This window comes from Salvelinus sp. IW2-2015, linkage group LG23, assembly GCF_002910315.2.
Source record: "Salvelinus sp. IW2-2015 linkage group LG23, ASM291031v2, whole genome shotgun sequence".
Lineage (NCBI taxonomy): Eukaryota > Metazoa > Chordata > Actinopteri > Salmoniformes > Salmonidae > Salvelinus > Salvelinus sp. IW2-2015.
In genome coordinates, this window is record NC_036863.1 from 38,272,199 (window position 1) to 38,283,692 (window position 11,494).

General features: G+C 42.1%; 1 protein-coding gene across 2 annotated transcripts; it reads right to left on the minus strand.

Annotated features, from left to right (window-relative positions):
- Positions 1 to 364: 364 nt before the first annotated feature.
- On the minus strand, positions 365 to 10,647 carry LOC111951026 (LRRN4 C-terminal-like protein). 2 transcript variants are annotated; one of them, XM_070434602.1, is made up of 4 exons: positions 10,520 to 10,647; positions 2,029 to 6,684; positions 1,384 to 1,593; positions 365 to 788 (listed from the first exon to the last, which is right to left on the minus strand). In XM_070434602.1, exon 2 carries the CDS (start codon positions 6,677 to 6,679, stop codon positions 5,933 to 5,935), a length of 747 nt encoding a protein of 248 aa, XP_070290703.1. In that variant the 5' UTR covers positions 6,680 to 6,684; positions 10,520 to 10,647; the 3' UTR covers positions 365 to 788; positions 1,384 to 1,593; positions 2,029 to 5,932. The 2 variants fall into 2 exon arrangements, 1 of the variants encoding a protein (XP_070290703.1); XR_002875545.2 differs by lacking the exon at positions 2,029 to 6,684 and having other exon boundaries at positions 10,520 to 10,642.
- Positions 10,648 to 11,494: the final 847 nt, after the last annotated feature.

An 11,494-nucleotide genomic window follows, 5' to 3' on the forward strand; every position in this document is an offset into this window, starting at 1 on the left:
GAAGTGGTGGTGCCAGGCAGTGGTGGTGCCAGCCAGTGGCACCCCAAGGCTCCTACCGAGTCCATGTTGGATATCAGGGTAGGTTCCAGCAATAACTACACCAGTGAAGCCAAGAATTTCAGAGACGAGAACAAGGACTACTTCAACTCGCCTGAGGGTGCAGTCAGCTGGCAGTGGAACCTTTTCCGATAATCATTGTCACACTTTAACACCATCTTGCTGTAGCCCTAATTGTTTCAGAAACTAGCATGTCAACTTTTTGTAGCCTATATTGATTATCTATTGAATTCCATCTCATGCATTATTTTATTGTTACTTATCCATTATCATTAAAATAAAAAAGTATAGCGTAATGAGTCAGAACTGTAGGTTAATCGATTTAATAATGTATGCACAATGAATACATACAAACATAATTCACCATTTCAATATCTCTGCTCTCTCAATTCTCACTCGCTATTTAAATCTTGAAAAAKATACTTTAGCAGCAGTTGCTGGATGTCTACTTTTGGCCATCAATTGAAGTCTTGGTAGCATCCCAGAAACTGCAGATGGATCAGACTCTGGCTGTGGCTGTGGGTGCTGGTTCTCGTAGGTAAGCAAGAACTTTGGCATATACCTCCTTCTTTGCCTGATTATTCCCACTGGGATGGAATCTCCTTCTGGAGGACTGGRGTGTCTCTCCATCTGGACTTGACCCACTTTGTGCTTGGTCCATTGGGGCTTGGACTGATGGTTGCACTGAGGGGGGGGTGTCTTCTGGGCTCATTGTACATTTTATCATGTTCCTGAAAAGCAAAACAAATGATGTTTGTGTCAAATACTTTTTTTTCTAAAGGCATCTTCCAACAGTAGTTTAATCACATGATCTAAATCCGTGTTTGTCAATACATTCTTAGAGGACTTCAAGGGTCGGATTTAAATAAGTTGTGGTGTGAAACTGCCATTTCCGTTTGCGATATTATAACAAAGATGTTACTTTAAACAAAGAAACCCTGTTTTTCCCCCCCTGGACATCATTGTACATCATTGCACACTGATAGAACAGCAGAGTACGGACTATAACTTTTTTTTTTGCCACAACTCCGGATGCTTCTCTCCTCTGTTTGATGAACATAACAATAGGAAATGCACCTGAAGCGACTAGTGATGCTGTTTCACCTTTTGCAGATCTCAGCTTTAATGAAATCATAACTCAAAGCCTCCATCTTAGCTTGTCAATCTTATTGTAAAGCGACGTAAATGATATATAAATAAATGCACCACAAGGTGGAAGCAGAGGATAAGGAATGACTGACTGTTCAGCTGCTTGGTTATTTGGTCCCCTTGGAATGGGTTGAGACACTGGTGTAAACCTTGGGATTTTTGACAAGGAACACTTACTGGTCTTGTAGTTGGAGATGGTGTGGCCATATTGTCCTAGCTTTACCATGGTCTAAAAGTGTCCCCCAGGAAGTCCAGATGGGTGAAGTGTACCCGTCGTAGAGTGTAAGCAGCATCAGCCTCCGCGTCTGACCATCGCCAGACCTCCATCTACTTGACTTGCCTGTTGTAGATTAATCATGACGCAAAATTTGTCCTTTACATCTGCAGCTGTGGCGAAGGAGAAGAAAAAATATATAATTATAATATTTTATGTACACACACACACACACACTAGTTGGAGAGGCTGGATCAGCAACCAAATTAACATACATAGGGGGTTGGCTTGGTTAGATTCATCTGACTATTATTTAACAAGTGTCAGTACATTTTCAAGCTTATTGGTCTTTACAGCTGCCCAAATTATGTAGCTGTTGGAGGATGTCACATTTTTTTGTACTACTTTTCCCCACTTTAAACTGAGTTGGAGTGTGTATCTTTATTTGTCTGTTAAACAAACTCTAGGAGGCAGGGCACAGCCTGGTTGCAAAAAAACAGTGTTCATATGTTACTGTATGGCCGCATGTTAACACATCTCAACATCTGGATATGGCTAACCAGGCCATGGTATGGGGTAAACAGTTGCTAGCACAGCTAGTTACATACCTTCATAAGAAGCCTGTTTTGTGCCGTTTTGGTTCCTCTGATGAATTTAAATTAAACATAAAATGGGAGATGGGAGAGGCAGGACTTTCAGCGCGATCTGCGTCAGAAATAGAAAGGAGTTCTATTTTACATGCTGACCAGACCGAACACGTCGCGTGCGCGAGCGTCGCAAAATAAATTTTGAAATCCATGTTATTCAATTATTGCACCCACACTGCTCGCGTGCGATGCCAAGGGCTAAAATAGAACTCCTTTCTATTTCTGACGCAGATCCGTTAAGTCCTGCCTCTCCCATCTCCTCATTGGTTTATAGAAGCAGGTACCGAAGTGCCATCTCCTCATGCCAATGCCATCTCCTCCTCGTGGTAATACCCACGTGGGTGATTGAAAGACGAACTGTTTTGCCGGTAGTCTGGTAATACTATGAAAGTTTAGATGCGATCACCATATAAGTTCAACGATGAAAAAGCCTGGAAGGAGGAGAGATGACTAGAAACGATTCGGTCTGCCGTTTTATGTGTGGATTAATTTGTCAGAGTAGAGGACCTTGTGCATTTCAGGTAAAATAACAACTCAATGTTTATATCCCAGGACAAATTAGCTAGCAACAGCAAGCTAGCTAAATAGGACAAATTAGCTAGCAAGTGCAAGCTAACTAGCTAAATTTCCATACATGTTTAATGCTTTTCGACCTGTCCCCAAATTTGTTTTGATATTTTAACCTGTGTGTTTGGTGTAGTGGGACAAAATAAATGTATGCACGATAGCGCACGATGGCGCACGCGCGCAGACGGTTTGGGTTCCGTGTTAGCCCTTGGCATCGCAGACACTCGTTAGCGGGCGTGAGCAGTGTGTGTGCAATAATTGAAAAAGATGGATTTCTAAATTTATTTTGCGACGCTCGTGCACGCGACGTGTCCAGTCTGGTCAGCATGTGACCGCTGCAGAACTCGGGAGCCCCAGTGTAGGGAGTTAGATTTATCATTGTTGGAAGAGAGTAAGATTTATCATTGTTTTTCTACTTTTCCTGGCTGTCAAAGTACCCAGATGTTGTGACCAGTTTTGAATATGAATTTAGAAACTGAATTTGAAAACTGTATCTGAATGGATCTGAGAAATTATGAAACTTTGGTCAACTTGAAATAATGGTTTGTAAACTTGATACACAGAAAATGACTGCGATATCTACCATATTGAAACTGAATATATAAATATTGAATTTGAATATTGAATTAAATTTAAATATAATTTTTAATCTGAATGCAATATTTATTACATTTAGTTTCAAATCATGAAATAGAAGTTCAATTTAGGAATTTAATGATTACATTTGTGCATTACAAATTCAAAAATATTCAATTCAAATTCAATATCCTAATCCCCAAGGACGTCGGAGTACAAAAATCGGTTAACCACCTAACTGAGGATCTTAATTTAACTTTGCGTAATACCCTAGATGCAGTCKATCCCCTAAGAACAAAAAATATTTGTCACAAGACATTTGCTTCCCGGTATAYAGAAAATRCCGAGCCCTGAAGCAAGCTTCCAGAAAATTGGAAAGGAAATGGCGCGCCACCAAACTGGAAGTCTTCCGACTAGCTTGTAAGACAGTACTGTGCAATATCGAAGAGCCCTCACTGCTGCTCGATCATCCTATGTTTCCAACCTAATTGAGGAGAATAAGAACAATCCTAAATAAATGTTTGATACTGTCGCAAAGCTAACTAAAAAGCAGCATTCAACAAAAGAGGATAGCTTTCACTTCAGCAGTGATAAATTCATTAACTTCTTCGATRAAAAGATCACGATCATTACRGACTYCACTTTGAATCTKTGTATTTCTCCAAAGCTCAGTTGTCCTGAGWCTGCACAGAACTCCCAGGACCTGGATCAATGGAGACACTCAAGTTTTTTAAATCCTGTATCTCTTGACATATTCATGAAAATAGTCATGGCCTCTAAACCGTCAAACCGTCATACTGGACCCTATTCCAACTAACCTACTGAAAGAGCTACTTCCTGTGCTTGGCCCCCCTATGTTGAACATAATAACACATCCAACGGATGTGTACCAAACTCACTAAAAGTGTCAGTAATAAAGCCTTTCTTGAAAAAGCCAAACCTTGACCTGGAAAATGTAAAACGCTATCGGTCTATTCGAATCTCCTATTCCTCTCAAAATGTTTTGAACAAGCTGTTGTGCAGCAACTCACTGCCTTCCTGAAGACAAATAATGTATATACGAAATGCTTCAGTCTGGTTTTAGACCCCATCATAGCACTGAGACKGCACTCGTGAAGGTGGTAAATTACCTTTTAATGGCGCCAGACCAAGGCTCTACATCTGTCCTCGTGCTCCAAGACCTTAATGCTGATTTGACACCATCGATCACCACATTCTTTCGGAGAGATTAGAAACCTTAAGTGATCTACACGGACATGTTCTTGCCTCTGTCTGAAAGAKATCAGTTTGTCTCTGTGGATGGTTTGCCCCCTGACAAATCAATGGTAAGTTTCAGCGTTCCTCAAGGTTCCATTTTTGGACCACTATTGTTTTCACTATATATTCTACCTCTTGGTGAGTTCATTCGGAAACACAATGTCAACTTTCACTGCTATGCGGACGACACACAGCTGTACATTTCGATGAAACATGGTGAAACCTCAAAATTGTCTTCCCTGGAAGCSTGTGTTTCAGACATAAGGAAGTGGATGGCGGCAAATGTTTTGCTTTTAAACTCGGACAAAACAGAGATGCTAGTTCTAGGTCCCAAGAAACAAAGAGATCTGCTGTTGGATCTGACAATTAATCTTGATGATTGTACAGTTGTCTCAACTGACATTTACTCTTGAGGTACTGACCTGTTGCACCCGCTACAACCACTGTGATTATTATTTGACCCTGCTGGTCATCTATGAACGTTTGAACATCTTGAAGAACAATCTGGCCTTAAATGGCCATGTACTCTTATAATCTCCACCAGGCACAGCCAGAAGAGGACTGGCCACCCCCATAGCCTGGTTCCTCTCTAGATTTYTTGCTAGGTTTCTGCCTTTCTAGGGAGTTTTTCCGAGCCACCGTGCTTCTACATCTGCATTGCTTGCTGTTTGGGGTTTTAGGCTGGGTTTCTGTATTGCACTTTATGACATCTGCTGATGTAAAAAGGGCTTTATAAATACATTTGATTCATTGACTGATTTATTGAGTGTCCACATACTTTTGACCATGTAGTGTATTTCCTGAGCTTTCTTATATCTCCTAGATAGACACTTCAAAACTGTATTCTTTATAAGATATTTTTTWATTGTCTTTTTAACATTCATGAATGTGTTATTCAATGCCTTTCTATGGGCTTGAGTAGTAAAGGCCGAATTCAATGTTTTATATAGATATTTTTTTAATACCTAAAGGAGTCCTAAAATTCAAGGTGATGTTGCTCTCCAAATGGATAACTTGAAATAACATGATGTAGGTAGTTAAATAATTGAAAGAAAAACATGTTTATTTATGAGCCTAAGTATTTGTGAAATAGGCCTCATGTGAAATCATTGTCAAAAGCGCGAGAGGTACTGTTGCATGTAGGTCTAGATTATTTATGGATTGATCACATAGAAATATCAAAACAGTCTTTTAACAACTCCAAAGCAATTGCATGTGGCGTAGGAGGAACCACTGACTCACTGCATTGTTCTATTATCAAGACATCTRCTGGTAACTCTTAACTGGTTAGGAGAGCTCATGAGGTCTCCTAAATATCTGTCAACTTGGTGTGACACTTATGACTAAAGAGCCTTCCTGCATAGCTTTTATTTTTAACCATAAGAGTAGGAATAAAATGTCTCTATTCTCAGCCCTAGATAGCCACCCCTGAGTCAACCTCTACCATAGCCCACCCTCAGTCCTCTCATAGTGTTTCCTCTGTGGCCTGGGTGATCCTGGCATCTGCTTTTCTCCGAGCCCTGTGCCTCCAGAGCAGGACAGCCAGTGAGAGGAGCAACAGGAGCCCCAGGGCCCCTCCGATCAGCCCAGCTTTGAGGGCCACACTGCTGTCCCCAGGGGGCTCGTACATCGTACAGGACCCCTCCTGACGCTCACTGACTCCAACATAATTCACCGCCACCACACACACCTCTGCCCCCTGCCCCATCCCCATCACAGTACCACTCCTCTGGTCTACACCAAACACCAAGGGCTCCAGCGCACCCACCACCACCTTATAATGGGTCACGAAAGACAATGGTGCACACCACTGAACCACAACTCCTGAACCGTCCATAGACAGTCTCTTCAGGTAGGGAGCCTCTGGGGCCGCATGGGGCCCACTCACCCCCGGACACAGGCAGCCGCTGGAGGCTGCTAGCTGGGAACAGGGAGGCTGTTGCTCCCGGCAGGGGTCATAGTCACAGGGTTGAGGATTGGTGCCCTGTGAGGGGGCAGGTGGGGGGTGACTGGGTGGATCCGTAAATGTATCGTAGTAGTCGTCTGAGTGGAGCTGCAACAGGTCGTAAGTGTCTCCGTTTGGCCTCAGAGGCAGGGTGGCTGTGTGGTTGGTCCATGAGACGTCAGAAGGTGCGGCAAAGGAGGAGGAGCCATTAAGAAGGGCCAGTAAGAKGATTATCAGTGGAGGTGGACAATCCTTATTGGCGGACATGGTATCTGAAGATGATAGAAAATAACACTCCATTAGAGAGGGTTTGACAAAGGATCTGCTTATGAAAGGTATTCGGATGGAGACATACATCTGTATGTATATCTGTACAGTACCAGTCAAAAGTTTGGACACAYCTACTCATTCAAGGGTTTTTCTTTATTTTYACTATTTTCTACATTGCAGAATAATAATGAAGACATYAAAACTATGAAATAACACATATGGAATCATGTAGTTACCAAAAAAGTGTCAAACAAATCAAAATATATTTAATATTTTTCAAAAGTTTAGCCACCCTTTGCCTTGATAACAGCTTTGCACACTCTTGCCATTCTCTCAACCAGCTTCACATGGAATCTTTTCCAACAGTATTGAAGGAGTTCCCACATACAGTTGAAGTCGGAAGTTACATACACTTTAGCCAAATACATTTAAACTCATTTTTTCACAATTCCTGACATTTAATCCGAGTAAAAATCCCCTGTCTTAAGTCAGTTAGGATCACCACTTTATTTTAAGAATGTGAAATGTCAGAATAATAGTAGAGAATGATTTCTTTCAGGTTTTATTTCTTTCATCACATTCCCAGTGGGTCAGAAGTGTACATACACTCAATTAGTATTTGGTAGCATTGCCTCTAACATGTTTAACTTGTGTCAAATGTTTCTGGTAGCCATCCACAAGCATCCCACAACAAGTTGAGGGAATTTTGGCCCATTCCTCCTGACAGAGCTGGTGTAACTGAGTCAGGTTTGTAGGCCTCCTTGCTCACACACGCTTTTTCAGTTCTGCACACACATTTTCTATAGGATGAGGTCAGGGCCTTGTGATGGCCACTCCAATACCTTGACTTTTTGTCCTTAAGCCATTTTCCACAACTTTGGAAGTATGCTTGGGGTCAATGTCCATTTGGAAGACCCATTTGCGACCAAGCTTTAACTTCCTGATTGATGTCTTGAGATGTTGCTTCAATATATCCACATAATTTTCATTCCTCATGATGCCATCTATTTTGTGAAGTGCACCAGTCCCTCCTGCAGCAAAGCACCCCCATAACATGATGCTGCCACCCCGTGCTTCACGGTTGGGATGGTGTTCTTTGGCTTGCAAGCCTCCCGTTTTTCCTCCAAACATAATGATGGTCATTATGGCCAAACAGTTCTATTTTTGTTTCATCAGACCAGAGGACATTTCACCAAAAAGTACAATCTTTGTCCCCATGTGCAGTTGCAAACCGTTGTCTGGCTTTTTATGGCGGTTTTGGAGCAGTGGCTTCTTCCTTGCTGAGCGGCCTTTCAGGTTATGTCGATATAGGACTGTGATAATGATACTTTTGTACCTGTTTCCTCCAGCATCTTTCAGGTTATGTTGATATAGACTCGTTTTACTATGGATATAGACACTTTTGTACCTGTTTCGTCCAGCGTCTTCACAAGGTCCTTTGCTGTTGTTCTGGGATTGATTTGCACTTTTCGCACCAAAGTACGTTCATCTTTAGGAGACAGAACGCGTCTCCTTCCTGACAGTAATGACGGCTGCGTGGTCCCATGGTGTTTATACTTGCGTACTATTGTTTGTACAGATGAACGTGGTACCTTCAGGCATTTGGAAATTGCTCCCAAGGATGAACCAGACTTGCCAAAGTTATAGTTTGTTAACAAGAAATTTGTGGAGTGGTTGAAAAACGAGTTTAATTGACTCCAACCTAAGTGTATGTAAACTTCCGACTTCAACTGTATACTGAGCACTTGTTGGCTGCTTTTCCTTCACTCTGTGGTCTAACTCATCCCAAACCATCTCAATTGGGTTGAGGTTGGGTGATTGTGGAGGCCACGWTGTCTGTTGCAACACTCCATCACTCTCCTTCTTGGTCAAATAGCCCTTACACATTCTGGAGGTGTGTTAGGTCATTGTCCTGTTGAAAAACAAACGATAGTCCCACTAAGMRCAAACCAGATGAGATGGCGTATCGCTGCAGAATGCTGTGCTAGCCATGCTGGTTSAGTGTACCTTGAAATCTAAATAAATTACATACAGTGTCACCAGCAAARCACCCTCACACCGGCACACCTCCTCCTCCATGCTTTTTGGTGGGAAGCACACATGCAAAGATAATCCGTTCACCTACTCTGCGTCTCACAAAGACACGGCGGTTGGAACCAAAAATCTCAAATTTGGACTCATCAGACCAAAGGACAGATTTCCACCGGTCTTATATCCATTGCTTGTGTTTCTTGGCCCAAGCAAGTCTCTTCWTATTGGTGTCCTTTAGYAGTGGTTTCTTTGCAGCAATTCGACCATGAAGGCCTGATTTACGCAGTCTCCTCTGAACTGTTGATGTTGAGATGTCTGTTACTTGAACTCTGTGAAACATTTATTTGTGCTGCAATTTCTGAGGCTGGTAACTCTAATGCACTTATCCTCTGCAGCAGAGGTAACGCTGGGTCTTCCGTTCCTGTGGCGATCCTCATGAGAGACAGTTTCATCATAGCGCTTGATGGTTTTTGCGACTGCACTTGAAGAAACTTTCAAAGTTTTAGAAATTTTCCGGATTGACTGACTTTCATGTCTTGTTAAAATGTACTTTTAACAAGGCACACCTGTTAATTGAAATACATTCCAGGTGACTACCTCATGAAGCTGGTTGAGAGCTGTCATCAAGGCAAAAGGTGGCTACTTTGAAGAATCTAAAATCTAAAATATATTTTGATTTGTTTAACACTTTTTTGGTAACTACATGATTCCATATGTGTTATTTCATAGTTTTGATGCCTTCACTATTATTCTACAATGTAGAAAATAGTAAAAATAAAGAAAAACCCATGAATGAGTAGGTGTGTCCAGACTTTTGACTGGTTCTGTATACATTCCAAATGTGTTGTTATTCTTACATTTGTGAAGAATGCTTGATTTCACGTGCTGTATGGGATATCGCACATGAGAATTTATTTCCCTCAACCCTTTTTATAAATCAGACCAGCGTAGATTGACACAGGGCGATTGGTAGCCTAGCAGTTAAGAGAGTTGGGCAAGTAACCAAAAGGTAGCTGGTTCGAATCCCTGGGCCGGCAAGTTACAAAATCTGTCTGTGCCCTTGAGCAAGGCACTTAACCCTAATTCCTCTGGATACGATTGTCTGCTAAAACATGAATGTGGAAGTGGTTACTGGCACCACCATCATTTTGGATTTAAAACACCAATATGCTAATCTGAAACCCAAAGCTTTGTAATGTAAAAAAAAAAACAGACCCAATCCCACAATGAATCCCCAGCCTCCATGAATGGAAAACAAGGTAGAAATGTAACATCAAGTTTTATGTTATTCATGATCCTTTAGTTTAATTTTCATCATACAGTATGACCATACTGTACAAAAGTTCTTCACACACAGCTGCCCTTTTATGTTGAACATTTTGGGAACATTGAAGCACTGAGGAATAAATCTGCACAGTGGGTTCGAGCCAGGCTTTACACACCCAGCACACAGAACAGCCCTGTCAGCTGCTCCCACTTACAGCAGAGCTGCCAGTGCAATCTCCCCATGATTCTATACAAATATATCTACCTGACAGATTCCCTAAATAAACAAGTATGGATGAATAAACATACTAATCTAACAGCAAGCAGCACACACCAAACAACCATAGGTAAGGTTCAGTAGAACCACACTAACAGGGAGCGCGAGACAACCCAACCCAACTGTATGCCAGTAGTCACAGAGTTAGATGTGTGTCAATAGACTTCAACACATTGTAGAAATGTTTTCTTTAGTAATTCACATAGAATAAGGACTAGACAATCATTTTAGATTGATTCATATTCATAAAAATATCAGTTTACCTGATTTTTCGATAGTCCTTTATTGCTTTCGAAATCTTGCCACCAATGTTTCTTCTCTCTCTTTCTGTTCAGTGACTCTCTCCCCTTCTCTCTGGCCCTCGTTTTATACATTCTTCCTAACTCCCCAACAATCACCTCCTTCTTTTCTCCCTCCCCCATCCACCCTTCTCTGCTTTCTCTACCACCCCCCCCGTTTGCTCTATCACTATCCCTCTCTTCCCGCTGCACCTCTCTCTCTGTTCCATGGGGGTTTGGCAATGTGTGTGTGTGTGCCTCTCACTTGCTGCCCCTGTATGTGAGGTAACTACCACATTAACTCCTATTACATTCCATTGGCATGTGCAGTTTTTTTCAGAGCAGGCCCTGTTCATTAATAAGGCTCTTTCTGCCTGTCAGGGCTGGAGCACAGTGAATGGTTGGGGGTGATTCTGTCTGCTGCCCAGGCTGATTCACACACATCTCTCACCCTCAGACACGCGTCAGTGCCACCGAACCCTTCCCCTCAATGGTTCACCTCTCCTTCTCCCCCTTTACTGGCTGTATGACTGTCCCAAACACTGGCTGGTTAAGAATGTTCTACATGCACATGCTGTCATCAAACATGGAGGAGGCAAGTGTTCAGGGTTTGAACGAGGTCAGATCACCAAATAACTTGACTGGACTTGCCRACCTGCCGCTCTGAAATCAAAGCTCAACAGAATAGAATACTTAATTATTTCCACTGAAGAGAGGCTGAGCTTAACTGTCAAACAAAGCAACACTTTGAAACAGTTGCACAAGCTGGACCAAGAGAAGGATTAAGGTAGAATATCCAATCAGGTTGAGTGTATTGTTTTCTTCTATATTTTGGCATTGTTCTATAAAAAAACACAAAACCAAAATGTTAACTAATGCCCCTATACACTCTTACAAGTAAAGGTGTCTAGAAGACACTGGGCCTATTGGCACCGCCCTATGGGACTCCCGATCACGGCC